Source organism: Euwallacea fornicatus, chromosome 35 (genome assembly GCF_040115645.1).
Source record: "Euwallacea fornicatus isolate EFF26 chromosome 35, ASM4011564v1, whole genome shotgun sequence".
Lineage (NCBI taxonomy): Eukaryota > Metazoa > Arthropoda > Insecta > Coleoptera > Curculionidae > Euwallacea > Euwallacea fornicatus.
The window spans coordinates 2047226-2059988 of NC_089575.1; the positions used below are offsets into that span (position 1 = coordinate 2047226).

Here is a 12763-nt window from a genome sequence, read left to right on the forward strand (position 1 = left end):
AAACAGGCACATAAGGGAAAGGAAAATAACAAGCTCATGGTGGTAGTTATAGTTTTTATTTCTCAGATTAATAAATTTAGCTCGTTGCAATTATTTCCCGGGCTGGTAAGCATCTACCTTCATATTCGGATATTTTAGCCTAACAATCCTGTTCTCAGATTATAGCTAATCTCCCAATGCACTTGAACTCCCGAACTAATTCCTGTAATTTACAGAGTCGATCGATCGAAACCCACCTTGTCATAATTCCAGTTAATCATCCCTCGACCCTTCACTTACAGCCCGATTTTCTATAGTATAAGATTTTCGACGGTTTCCCAGACCCCGATCGATGACGTATGGAAAATCCGGAACGGAAGCTTATTGTTCTTCACCCTTTCCAAACGGCCGTTAAGCAAATGGATCAAATTTGTTAAGTAGGTGGTTTCCCTCAGATCGTTTTGAAGGGAATTGGCTTCGCCGATCAGACTCTCTACTTTTTTTCCATAGTCCTGAACGAAACGTGGGAATTTATACAGGGCGTTCATTTAAAAACTTACCCTCCCGATAAGTTCAGAAGAAAGAGAGGCGCTGAAATGCGGTGCGTGGGGATCTCAGAGATTGTAAGAGCGAACGGTTTTGGCGGCAGCTGTGTGAACACCCGTTCACCTCCGGCCACCCCAACTTCCGCATCTCCAATGGCGGCGCACCTCCATTGGTGCCTCACTTTAAAAGGTGTTGGAAACGCACTATTTTGACGTAAATAATTTTAAAATTTGCGAAATCGTTTTAGAGAAATTCGTGAATGTGCAATCGCAACTTTTCAATTGAATTTTTTAACATGAAACTCAATGTCTTTTCGACAAAGACTGGAAATGTTCTAAAAAAATTGTAAACTTAAAAAATTACGTATTAAATGTTTAAAAGTTCCTCCAATATTTCCTAACCAAAGGTATTATCCCCTTTCCACCTGTTCTCGGACTCTACTGACGGGGTAATCTTTCCACGACGTGCAGTTACTCGACCTTTAAAACGATTAATAAACCAAGAAACCGCTTTGTAAACTGCAGATTTAAAGCCCCCAAGGGAAAAAAATCAAGCGGGGCCAAGTCGGGAGATCTTGCCGGCCATTGCACCTCTCCTGCCAATCCAGCTATCTGGAAACCTCTCTCGTCAAACCGCTCTTGTACTAGTTTGACGTAGGGCTCCGTCTTGTTAAAAGCGTTTTCGATTTTCTTCCAATACTGGATGGCCATTTCACCCGGCCCGATTTTCCAGCGCTTCAGTATTAAGACGATCGATTGTAATTTTCAATAAATCAAAATACGCTTCCCCATTAAGATTTTCATTAAGGAATAATGGTTTAATTATGCTATCCCCTAAGACTCCTGCCTAAAATTGATTTTTTCGTGCCATTGGGTATGACCTTCCCCAAATAAGTGATGATTTTCGTCGCTCCACTAGCGACAGTTACGCTTATTTACCGAACGGATATTTTTAATGAACTCTGGTCGTTTGTTAATCAGCGGGGTCATTGTCTCACAATCTTGATCCCCACGCTCGGAGCAATTCCCAGTAAGTGTTTCCACATTTGCAGCTCGCAGCGATGCAATTTATCATTTTTTGCGATTCTGCCCATTGAGAACCCGATGGAGTGCCCGTTTCACGGGATGCTTGCCTCAGCGGTACGGTTCGGCTCGGCTGCAGAGCGGTCAGGCACTTCGATTTGACCAGCCTCATCTCCCGCCCTACCACTATACGTGAGGACGTCAGTGACACGGCCGTCACGGTCACCGGATTTAAACCCTATGGACAACGTGTGGGCCCACTTGACGCGACTAATTCGGACTATGGTGCGTCCGTGAAATGAAAAAATGACTCGTTGCAGCAGCTACCGCGAAAAAGGCGACGAAAAATATTTTGGCGTCTGGTACACCGTCCAGTGGTCCGACATGTCAAAAATGTCTTATTGTACATAGAATTGGCCATGGCCGAGAAGAGACGCTAGTCAGATCGGGTTTTCGCTGAAATCCGGCTTTGACGGCTTCGTACGAACAATATTTGTATTTTTTAGTCCTCTCTGACACGAAACTGGCATGTTGAATGAGTTTGTTTTATGTTCTGCACGAGGTTGAATCATGAAAAAAATCGAAAAAGTGTTTGGTGGAGCGGAACCTTAGTCGTAGGGTTAATTTTCCAATTCCAAGCAACTTTTTATGGTGCGTTTTTCCTCTAAAATGAAAGTTAACGATGCGCTCATGGGTCAGTTTCGCGATTTTTCAACCTCGAAAAGTGGAAAATTTCGGTGGAACCTTTCGCAAGAGCCAATTCGCCGATCCGGGGACGCGCGGTTTATGGTTTTGACCATTCGTCAACGTTTCGACCCGCTGTTATCACCCGCATGTTTATCTCTGACCCATTTTTTTCGTGGGGCCCGCCGCGATGACTCATTTCTTCCTTTCGCAGACGCAGTGTATTCCGGTTTCCCGTTCCACTATATAGATTCAGCCATTAAATTTTTTTTCCAATATCTGAACAACATGGACACGTGGAACATGTTTGTCGGGGCGTTCCACGTTGAGCGTCGCCGCATTCGGCGGAGGAGATTCGTTGTTGGCACCGTGAATTGACGCAATTTCGACTCTTTTCTCCCATGGAATAAACCATTTTTAATAAATTAACGCTTTAGTAATAATGGCAGCAAATTGTTTGCTCTTCGCCAAACAGCAATTATCAAATTTAACTGGGTCCCGGCAAGGTTATTTACGTATTTCGTTAAAAAGCTCTTTTTTTTTTTTTTTTTTTTTTTTTTAATTCTCGAACGCCCCTTCATCGATATTAGAATTATTTATCGTTACTCGCAAGATCGATCGCGCACGGGGCAAAAACGGACGAAATGGTCGTGAGCTGATATTTTTGCGCTTTTTGTTATGGAGAATACGCGCGTTGCAAAAAAAAGTCGCAAAAACAGTTCAAATTCAACAAAAACAAACAACAAACATCAACGAGCGAATAAAAGCGGGACGAAATTAACTGTGCACCGCATCAAATTTATCTTCATTCAGGCTGTAAATATTTACCAAAACAATTTTTTTTCTGCAAATTCCTTCGAGACCGATGAAGTCGATCCTCAAAATCATTCGACGGTTTGATCCGTTCGATGAATGTGCCGAAAACGGCAAACGAAAGAGCGCGCAAACCGGCATCGCGCCTCGTTAATTAATGACGAACTTCATTACCCCATGGAAAACCTGCGCGAGACATTGGCGATCCAGAAAAGACACATCCAGCAGTACGGCGGATAACAAGGAAGCATCGCTGCCGAGGACCGGTACAAGACAGGCCTGGAAGGGGACGGAAAATGACACTTTCCGAAGAGGATGAACGATTTATTGTGCGAGAATTAAAGATTAATCCGAAGGGAAGTGTCCTTAACATAGCAAAGAAATGCCCCAGAGAATCGGCAGGCCTGCGTCAACTGAAACAGCGAGAAGAGCTCTCAGAAAGCGCGGTTTTAACGGCATTAATGCTGAGGACGGAACCCTTTACATCCGAAACTGATAGATTTTGCCAGAAAGCGTGTGGGAAACCCCGTCGAGTTCCGGAACTCTGTCATTTCCACACACGAAACGAAAATAAACCCGTTTCGATCAGACGAGGGACAAATCTCACTGAGGACACTAAATGCACAACTGCAGGACAGAAATACGTAGACGAAGTAAAACGCGGAGGTGGATCATTGAAGCTGTGGGGTGTTACGGGAGCGAATGGCACCCTACACGAAATCAGTGGAATAATGGACGAAAATGTCTGCCATGACATGTTAGGGGCCAATTTGCGATCATCGGCGGAGAAATGGAACTGGCGAGAGCGCATTCATTTCCAACAGGGAGAACGATCCGAAACGCACCGCCGGCGTCGCGAAGCCCTGGTCAGTACGCAACACTGCCAGAATTGCTAAGTCCTCCCAATCGCCAGATCTCGACCCCATTGAGAATTCGCGGCAAATTTTGAGAAATTAAGTGCAAAATTGCAGCGACTGCGGCAATTTAGGAGAATTAAAAAAAGGAGTTGTTAACGCACCGGAAGTCTTCGGACGTGACTAGAAAGTTGGCGGAATCGATGCCACGTCATCAGAAGACCCTGACTGAGGCGAGGGGGGCGTCACTAAGAACATTTCAAAATGTCCTTTGAGTCATAATCCGAACTATGAAATAATACCAGTTTGCTGGGCGTGCGTAGACCAACGTGCCTGGCTGCATATGCTACAATTCAATGAATATGTCGACTGAAGATCGAAATAGTGAATTCTAAAGGTTCCCTAATGTGAGGCATATATCGGGGTAGGGCGCCGTTTGGGGTTCGGAAGTTGGGGTGGCTCGGGAGATGTGGTGGGCACAATACTGACGCGGTGGCTATCAAAAATGTTCCCCCTGCAACCTTCCCGATCTCCACAAACCCGCATTTCCGTATCACTTTTCGTTCTGAACTTATTGGGACGATGAGTTTTCAAATGAACAAGCGGTACCCCCCGGCTCTAAATTTGACCCCCTCCGCCTCACGATTCAACAAATATATTATTTTTAAAAAAATTCAAAAGCAACATTGCCTGAGACAAGAAAATGCCATTTTTTGACGTTTTTCTGCTTTTCTCAAAGTTGCTTACAGTTGCCGATGGGGCGAAACGGCCGATTCGTTTAAATGGACAAATGGGTCAAGTGGCGGCTCAAATTAAAGGTGTTTCAAAGCTTCATTTGATGGTGTAAAAGGAAATGAATGTAAAAATAGCGATGCAACTTCAGTTTCATAGGACATAGAGACTGAAGAGAACTTGTTCGTTGGTAGGAAATCAATTAGCGCGAACGCTCGAAATGGGCACCGTTTTGCTCCAGACAAAAATGTAATCTGTTAACAAGTTCCTGCCTTAAATCGACGAAAGTTTGTGGCTTCGTAGATCTGCAATCCTCTGTACCTCGGCGATTTCGTTACGCAAAAAAAAAATTTTTTTTATTGCACTAAAACTCGTTTTTATCGCGAAGAAACTCGTTTAACGTGATGAGACTTGCAACTGCTCACGGAAAATTACGTGGAAGAATGACGTGGTTCCAACGGTCGAGGGCGGCTTTACCTTGTGGTCCTAATGGGGCCCGCTTGTCCATCGCGCCAGGCAACTTTGCACATACACTGGAGTGAGATGGGGTAAAATTCAGACGACCACAAGATAACGCAGACGGCCCCACAACGACGCAAACGGCTCCCAACATTTCACGCCGGTGACCGCAAACCGATCCGTATCGCATTTTTACACTGATTTTTCCCATTTACACCTCTTTTCCGAACAACATTGCACCATTAAGTGAAGTTTTGAAAGACCCTAAATTTGAGCTGTCAGTTGACGGCCCAAACACAGCCGCTTGTCAATTTGAGCGAATCGGCCATTTTGCCCCTCCCGGTGACGTGAGGTAACAGTTCGGAAACGAACGAGCGTCGCAAGGTGGTATTTTCAGTCCTATTTGGTGCTGCTTTTGAATTTATGAATAATAATCGTTTGTTGAACGATTTAGAGCCGTGCGGTATCGCAACATTACTGGGTAAGTTTCTACTACCTCGAAGCTGCTTCTGATGTCTCTCAACTGCCTGTGCATTTCATTTTTCTCGAACATGAAAGTCTCTATGCTTCTGTCTATGTCGTTGTCCAGCCCTATGCTGTTCAAGACGGTCTGCCTATCGGGGACGTCGAGGTATGTGTGTCTGCCTCTAGTTTTGTCCTCTTTACTAATGATGCTGCTCCGAATGCTCGTGCCAATGTCGCTCGTGTCCCCATTAGCCGGGTTGCTGAGCTCTCCAGAAGATTCGCTGAAAATTGACGCGTCTCCGAAATTGCTATCTAAATCTGCAAAAAAAGGCGTTTTAAGCAAAAAAATCATTTGGCGTGCGCGGATTCGTACCGGTGTTAACCAGCTCCATCATCAGCGACAGCATGTTATCCTCCTTCGTGTCGTGATAGTTTCTGATTTCAGAAATTATCCGCCACTGAGCGTCGACCTCCGAGTCGACACTCAACTGGAAATGAATGTCGGGGGCCCCCCTGATGGATTTGAGGGTCCCGAAAGGGGACTTTTCCGTGATGAAATGGTTGCACTTCGTCGCTTTAAAGTTGAGGCTCCTCAGCACGTCTTCGCTGGTGGTCTGCTCGCTCAGACTTTTGTATTTGCAGTGGCTGATCACGCTCAGAAGAGCGCGCGTCTCGGGGTTCACAGGGTTGATCAGGGCTATCAACTTTTCCTTGGGAGGAATCTCCATCTGCCTCACGTGACTGTAGAAGTTCTCCTCGGGACTTTCGATGTGGCCCTCGACGTTCTGGACGTTGAGGGAACAATCGATGGGCAATTCTTCTTTGATGGCAAAGTCGATTTTGTGCCGTTTCGCGTTGTCCTCGTTCTGGGAATGTTGGGGAAAGAATTTAATCGACTTTTTCGAAATAATTTCTTGGAAAGGTTCGAGGTGCGGATTTTCACACCGTGAAATCTATTCTTTGCCGCCGGTCTAATACTGCACTTGCAGTGTTTTCCCTGACGGGTAACAAAATCTACCAATTACTTACGGAAATGCGAAGTATCAAATACTACGAAAAGCTGAATGAGGCGAAAAAGTGCTCTTAATTGACTTTGACCGATCGGGCGAACGCAATTGGGAATTGGTAAAACAAATAGGCGATTAAGCAAACTTTGGCGAATGCGCCGGGCAAGTGAGGACGTTTTGAGCGCTGACCGTTAGGGACAAATCGCATTAAACTGACTACGTTTACCTCGCACACATTCCTCGTTTTTAAGCGAATGTTGCCCTATTACGTTATCATTTTAGCTCGAAATGAATTACGCGCCGAAGATTCGAAACAGAGTAAATTTATGAGTTTTCTTGAAAAAAAACTTTTCATCGTCAATGAAGCAACGAAAGTGCATTCTGGCTCACTACGTTGAAGAGAAAACTTATCGGACTTACAATGCTGCGGATATCGTTAATGGTGTCCTCTAATCTGCCAAGAAACTCATTCGATTCTAACAAGAGTCGCACCTGTAGGGACGCGACACTGAACTGTCCCGACTCATTTAAAATCCGACTTACCAGATCATCGCATTCGGTGTCCGAATCTTCACTTATGGAACTTCCGTTTTCGGTCTCCAACGGGACCACTGCGAAGCTCTCCTGGTACCGTGGTGGTTTCGAGGCAGCTCGCACCCCCTCATTGTGTTCGTCGCAGTCGGTGGCGGCTTCGTCGATCGCGATGTCCTCAAAGTACCACCCGAATTCCGTGTCCAACGGGTTGTCTCTGTAGGTGCCGTTTGCACGATAGAACCGCATTTTGCTGAAATGGACATTCGCGATTTGAAATTTGCGTCCGCGGACGGGACAGAATGTAACACTGTACCGAAGATTTGTAGGGCAACTTAATGTAAAATCCTATTGAAGGGCTCGCACAGTACAACTTCTTAAATCCGCTTTACATTGGTTTCCTTTTCATTCCACTTTAGTGAACTAACAGGGGAACAATGAGCGAAAAGGGACGAGGTCTTTATATTTAGACGCTTAGGAAGGGATGCACCGAAGATCTCGGTGAGTCACAAGCTTATTTGTAGATGCTGGTACTCGCAGGTATTAGAATACTTAGGGTTGTTTACCTACGCATTTTGGTCAAACCGGCACTAATTCACTTTTGCTCATGGAGAGGTAAACAAGGGTGAATTCCATCTAAGATTTGTCTTTCCGTCCAAGCGATAAAGTTATTTGAGTACCATATCGCTGCTTGTAATGATAATTAGTACACTAAATATAATTTTATGATTTGGGTACTGTAACGGTAGATACGTTATCTGAGAAAGTAGTTCAGTAAAGATACCGGCTTATCTCCCTATTATATGGATGATCCGCTCATTACGATGTAAACCGCTCGTCGAAAAGACCGATATCGCCAAATTTTTCGACGCGTTTGTCTGTATCTCAGAAACGCTTTGATGATATGTCAAAAAGCTGAAAATCGCCGAACGCGTTGAGTGCCGTAAGAACGCACGTCGTACAGTGTGTTACGCGCACACGGGTCCCGCGCAAATTCGTTAAAAATTGAAGGAAATATTTTCCATGCAAACGCTCGGTGTTGTAAACATTGTTTTTAGTTGTGCGTTATTCGACATAACACACGTGCATGCAGAGCTAATAAATGTAATTTTTCAATTTATTTCGCATGGGATCCCGTGCGTGCCGCGACTTCTTCGCGGTATTCTGGACGTAATGCACGTAACATACCCATCCGGAAATCCAACACGTATCGGAATGTTTCCGACTAGGGCGGCCTCCCACGCCGCCCGACCTCGCCCCCATGGACTTTTCCGCGAGGTGGTCTCAAACATGGGGTGTATGTAAGCCCGACAGGATACCAAAGTGAGGAAATAAAATTACTCAAGACGCTCAATGCCCCCTCAAGTCATAAGGAAGGTTGCCGAGGAATTTGTGTTGCTCACTCTCGGGAGGTCACCAGGGCGCAGGTCGAGCATTTACCGCATTAGATCGCGACAGCTCATATCGGTGTTTCTTAAGCACTAACAGCTCTATCGTTATTTATATTTTCTGTCATTTTTTTTTAAACTGTTGAGCTTAGACTTGAGCGTTTTACGTGGGATACGCCCAGAATTTCTCAAAGAACTCAAAAAATGATATACATCCGTAAGGGAGAAAATGAAAAAGCGCATTCATCTGGTACATGTGTTACTCTGGATGTTTGCCAAGTGCGCATGTCCATTCTAGTGGAGGATTTTAAGGCAGAAACAGGACTTCTTCTCCGACACAAGTATGGTCCAAACCCCCACCCCGCAACGTTCAGGCCAAACCCGAGGGGAGAAATTTATGTCTCATTTTTTCCCACGAAGTACCACGAAAGCTAGACTTGCAGTGGCGTGTTCCCACGCAGGCGCGACCCCCTTCAATTTTTTTATCATGAAAAAATGCCCAAAGGCGACTCCCGTTCGTTTTCAAAGCTTCCACCCCTTTTCTTAACTCTAAATCTGTTAGTTAAAGAAGAAGCGGTGGGGCCCAAAATAAATGTTGGAAGTGTGCGCCAAGCGCCTCAATGCAGGCTCGACTTGGCCCGGGCACCGGTCTGCGAATTTTTCCAAAAACACCCGGTTTATCCCTAATTGTCTCGCATCCGCGCACAATCCGATTTTTAAGTCCGTTTTCACCCCCTGTGGGTGTACGACGCACTAAAGGTTTTAGGTGTCCCCAAAACGAGGTGATCTGTTGGGTGGAATTCCGAGGGTGACCTTGCAGGCGGGGCGGGGGACGCACTCAGCCCCTGCACGTGTGGGAAAAAAACCTTGTTTTTTTTTCCCGTGAAATCCTCCCTGGAATGAGCACATGCACTTAAGGAACGCCCTGTACACGTCTGTTACGTCGAAAGGTTCATAGCTTAAAACGATACCTGTCGAAACAATGCTGATGCGTCCTAGCACTTTCGCCAAAAATGTGCACTTCAATTTTTAACCAGTTTATGCGGGACTTTGATCCTCTACGCGTGCAGGGTTTAACGTGTCATCATGGAAAAAATTCAGGCGGCGATAATGCTCAAAAGGATGAGGAAAAAATGCTAATGGGCCCACTGTCAAAAACGCACCGTAACAGTGGCGTAGTTTGACATTTTTTCTCACGTTTTGAAGTTGCCTCGCCCGTGTCCCGAGTTAAAATCTCGAAATGTCCCGTACCTCCTTTCTTTAAGGCCCCTTACAGCAAAATCCAAAGTCGTCGGCAGTCATACCCCGGGTGTTACATTTTTAATGCTTTGCCCCCTTTTTCGGTTCTGGAAAGTACCTCAAGTTGCGCCTATGGATGCTACCATCTGTTTGGCGATGCGTCCAGAGCGTTTAGCGCCCATCATTCGCTGATGGATGGTATGTCTACGGAATTTCCAGCAATCTCCTTAGCCGGAAGTATAACTGACGTTCCGCTAAGTCACTATAACTGGAGCAATTCAGTGTAGGGCTCATGGGCTTGGTGCTACAGTTTGACGCGATAATTGGCGTAGGAGCTGCCCAGTGAGTCTGCGTGACGGGGTACGTCCATGGGTGCTGACCCTCGGGTTCAGTACTTAAGGACAGTGTGAGGCTGGACGCTAACTCATTTTCCAGTCAAAATTTTTCTCCCGCACTTGCGCGAAAACGCTCGGTGTGAATTCTGGAATTTAGAATAAATTCCTTCCTCAATTCTTCACCTTTTTGATTCTTTGCAGTATCTTCCACTCTCTAAGTAGAATTTTCAAAAATATTTATCAACGTAAATCAACATCACCAAATTTCAGCCGTTTTAGAAATTTTGTTTAATATTTTTGAAAATTTTTTTGAAAATTTTTTTGAAAATTTTTTTGAAAATTTTTTTGAAAATATTTTTGAATTTATTTTGGTCCTTCATTTTAAAAAATCAAAATTTCACTCAAGGCGTAAGTGAGGAAACTCAAGACGTGAAGGACAACATGAAACTTTGCCGCCCTGTACATCGGACACGGTGCCTTATTGACCACACATCTATTGGCAGTTCGGTAGTATTTTGCTGAACACTATCGCCCCCTGGAGTGTCTCCATGATATGTTACCCTCGGTACTTACAAGTAAATTTTTCCATGGGATTTTCCTTTGCTTTTGTGCATCCCGGAAAAAAGTAGTTCGCATTCGAGATCCATCCCCAACTCCGGCTCTGGAAGAGACGGCCCTTTGAGATCTCCTTAATTTCGAATTTCCATTAAACTTTCTGTGCAGTTCTGCGCGCTAAAACTCCCCCAAAGTAAACACTGACGTGCGAATACAGTGGGAGAAAATCCTAAAAAATAACTTTCCGAAAGTGTCACTGGAGGTCAATGAAATCGCGATTTAGCCCCGCAGAGGTGTTCCGAGTCAAAACCCAATTCAAAGGATTCCGGACAGAATTTGGAAAGTCGAAGGAAAACTGCGAGTTTAACTTAACTTTAACCAACCGAATTCGGATGAGAATGGGCGTTACCCGACAGACGTTTTCTCTCACTGGGCGAGGGTCACTTCCCACCCGCTACCAGGGCGGTTCGGTAAGTTAATTCGGATCGCTTTGAAATGAAGCGGAAATAGAAGAATTCAGCAAAACTGACTGAATTCCGCGTTGATTATCGCACGATTAGGGGGCCGGTCTTGGATTTGGGGAAGATGCGAGGGCGCGTCAAAGGTGAGCGGAGACCCGAATCTGCCCTCGTGAGTAGTTTCCTCCCTTGTGGCCGAACAGGTTTTTAGTCATGCAACCAGACATACATAGAGTGATCGGGCGTCGGAGCGTCAGATTAACGCGTGTCGTAAACATCGACTTACCCGCGCTAGATGCGGTCGTGAAACATACGTACCGCACGAGAGCTCAATTGCCTCGAGAGGGAGTGAAGCGACTTTCTCCATTACGTACGCATGAAGTTGACGTTTTTCTTCTGGATCGGTCACTCCTCAAAGCCGTTTGTAGTGGAAGTTCTGGAGTTCGCGATGCAACTGCGTTCTCGAGTTCGCGATGCAACTGCGTTCTCGAGTTTCCGCGATGCAACTGCGTTCTCGAGTTTCCGATGCAACTGCGTTCTCGAGTTCGCGATGCAACTGCGTTCTCGAGTTCGCGATGCAACTGCGTTCTCGAGTTGGGGTTTGATGTTTGAGCTGGGATGGGGGCACCCTTTGCCCGGACTGCTGAAACACTTTCCGGGGGCCCACGCTGGCGTGCAAATAATTCATCGGTAAATGCCGCACCACGGGATTTGCGGCAGCTTCTAAGTTGGTACTGACGCGTTCCTCATACTTTTGAGAGATATCTCTTTCGAGAGATAACTGGCGCATTAGATTACGTACATCTGATAAGACAAACACCTTTCGTTCTAATAAAAGTTATACAATACGAATTATTACTGATCGATGGTCTCGAAATCCTACTAATTGGAAAGGGGTTTTTCGTTCGAAAACCTGCCTGGAATTCGAGACCTCAATCAGTTAGGTGCCCCTTTTTTCTTATCACGGAGCGGGATTTAAATTTTTTTCAATGTTCAATTTTTTTCCGAAATTCCAGATAGAATCAGATCGATATCTGGCACGCCGATGATTTTATATGGAATTTCAAAGATCGGTTCCGTAGAGTGTCATGAGCGGTCCGCCATTTTTTCGGCTGAATATTACACGTAGACGTCCGCAGCTGATTTCGCGTAGACGGAGATTAGGGGTATCTCTGGAGATTTCGAAACTGAAGTCGTCAGTTGCGGTTCGAGCAGCTGCAGCGGCGACGAAGGCGAGGACGCTGGGAGGTGGGACACCGGGCCCGGTCTGCACTGCTGGTGTCGCGTCTTTTCCCTCGTCCCTCCAGGCAGGAGTGCCTGGAAACGCTCCTTCGAGGATCTCTTCGAGTTTTTCGCTGCTCGCGCACGAGCTCAAAAAATGTTCCATTCCCATTCCATGGGGTCGAAAACCGTCGCCTCGTGGTCGGGCCGCTCCAACGAAGTCGACAAGGGGGCTCGAACGGAGCGTCAAAACTGAACCGGGGCAACGCGGCGCCGGATGGCTTGTTCGACCCGATATCGACTCGCCTTATCGACCCCGTAGGGCTCAGTTCGGGCGATGATGGGTAATTTGCGAAAAATCAATATTTCGTGGTAAATTTCGAGCACCAGCGCGGACACGTCAAATGACGCGCGGGTAAATCAATGGAAGAAAAAAACGAGGAAGGAAATGCTTCATGGAGGGCCGGGGACTGCA

General features: G+C 45.9%; 1 protein-coding gene across 3 annotated transcripts; it reads right to left on the reverse strand.

Moving 5' to 3' along the window:
• Positions 1 to 40: 40 nt before the first annotated feature.
• Positions 41 to 10769, reverse strand: LOC136348852 (uncharacterized). Of its 3 annotated transcripts, none has more exons than XM_066300015.1 (6): positions 10628 to 10769; positions 7105 to 7345; positions 6982 to 7053; positions 5928 to 6420; positions 5586 to 5872; positions 41 to 491 (listed from the first exon to the last, which is right to left on the reverse strand). In XM_066300015.1, exons 1-6 carry the CDS (start codon positions 10699 to 10701, stop codon positions 291 to 293), a joined length of 1368 nt encoding a protein of 455 aa, XP_066156112.1. In that variant the 5' UTR covers positions 10702 to 10769; the 3' UTR covers positions 41 to 290. The 3 variants fall into 3 exon arrangements, with proteins under 3 accessions (XP_066156112.1, XP_066156114.1, XP_066156113.1); XM_066300017.1 differs by lacking the exon at positions 10628 to 10769 and adding an exon at positions 7409 to 7842; XM_066300016.1 differs by lacking the exon at positions 6982 to 7053 and having other exon boundaries at positions 10628 to 10766.
• Positions 10770 to 12763: the final 1994 nt, after the last annotated feature.

Coding starts and splice junctions, on each gene's coding strand:
- LOC136348852 (XM_066300015.1), bottom strand. CDS start 10,701: ATGGATCTCGAATGCGAACTACTTTTTTCCGGGATGCACAAAAGCAAA. Junction 7,346..10,627: donor TCCCATGGAAAAATTTACTT/GTAAGTACCGAG, acceptor TGTCCATTTCAG/CAAAATGCGGTTCTATCGTG. Junction 492..5,585: donor ACATCAGAAGCAGCTTCGAG/GTAGTAGAAACT, acceptor CGTTTCGTTCAG/GACTATGGAAAAAAAGTAGA.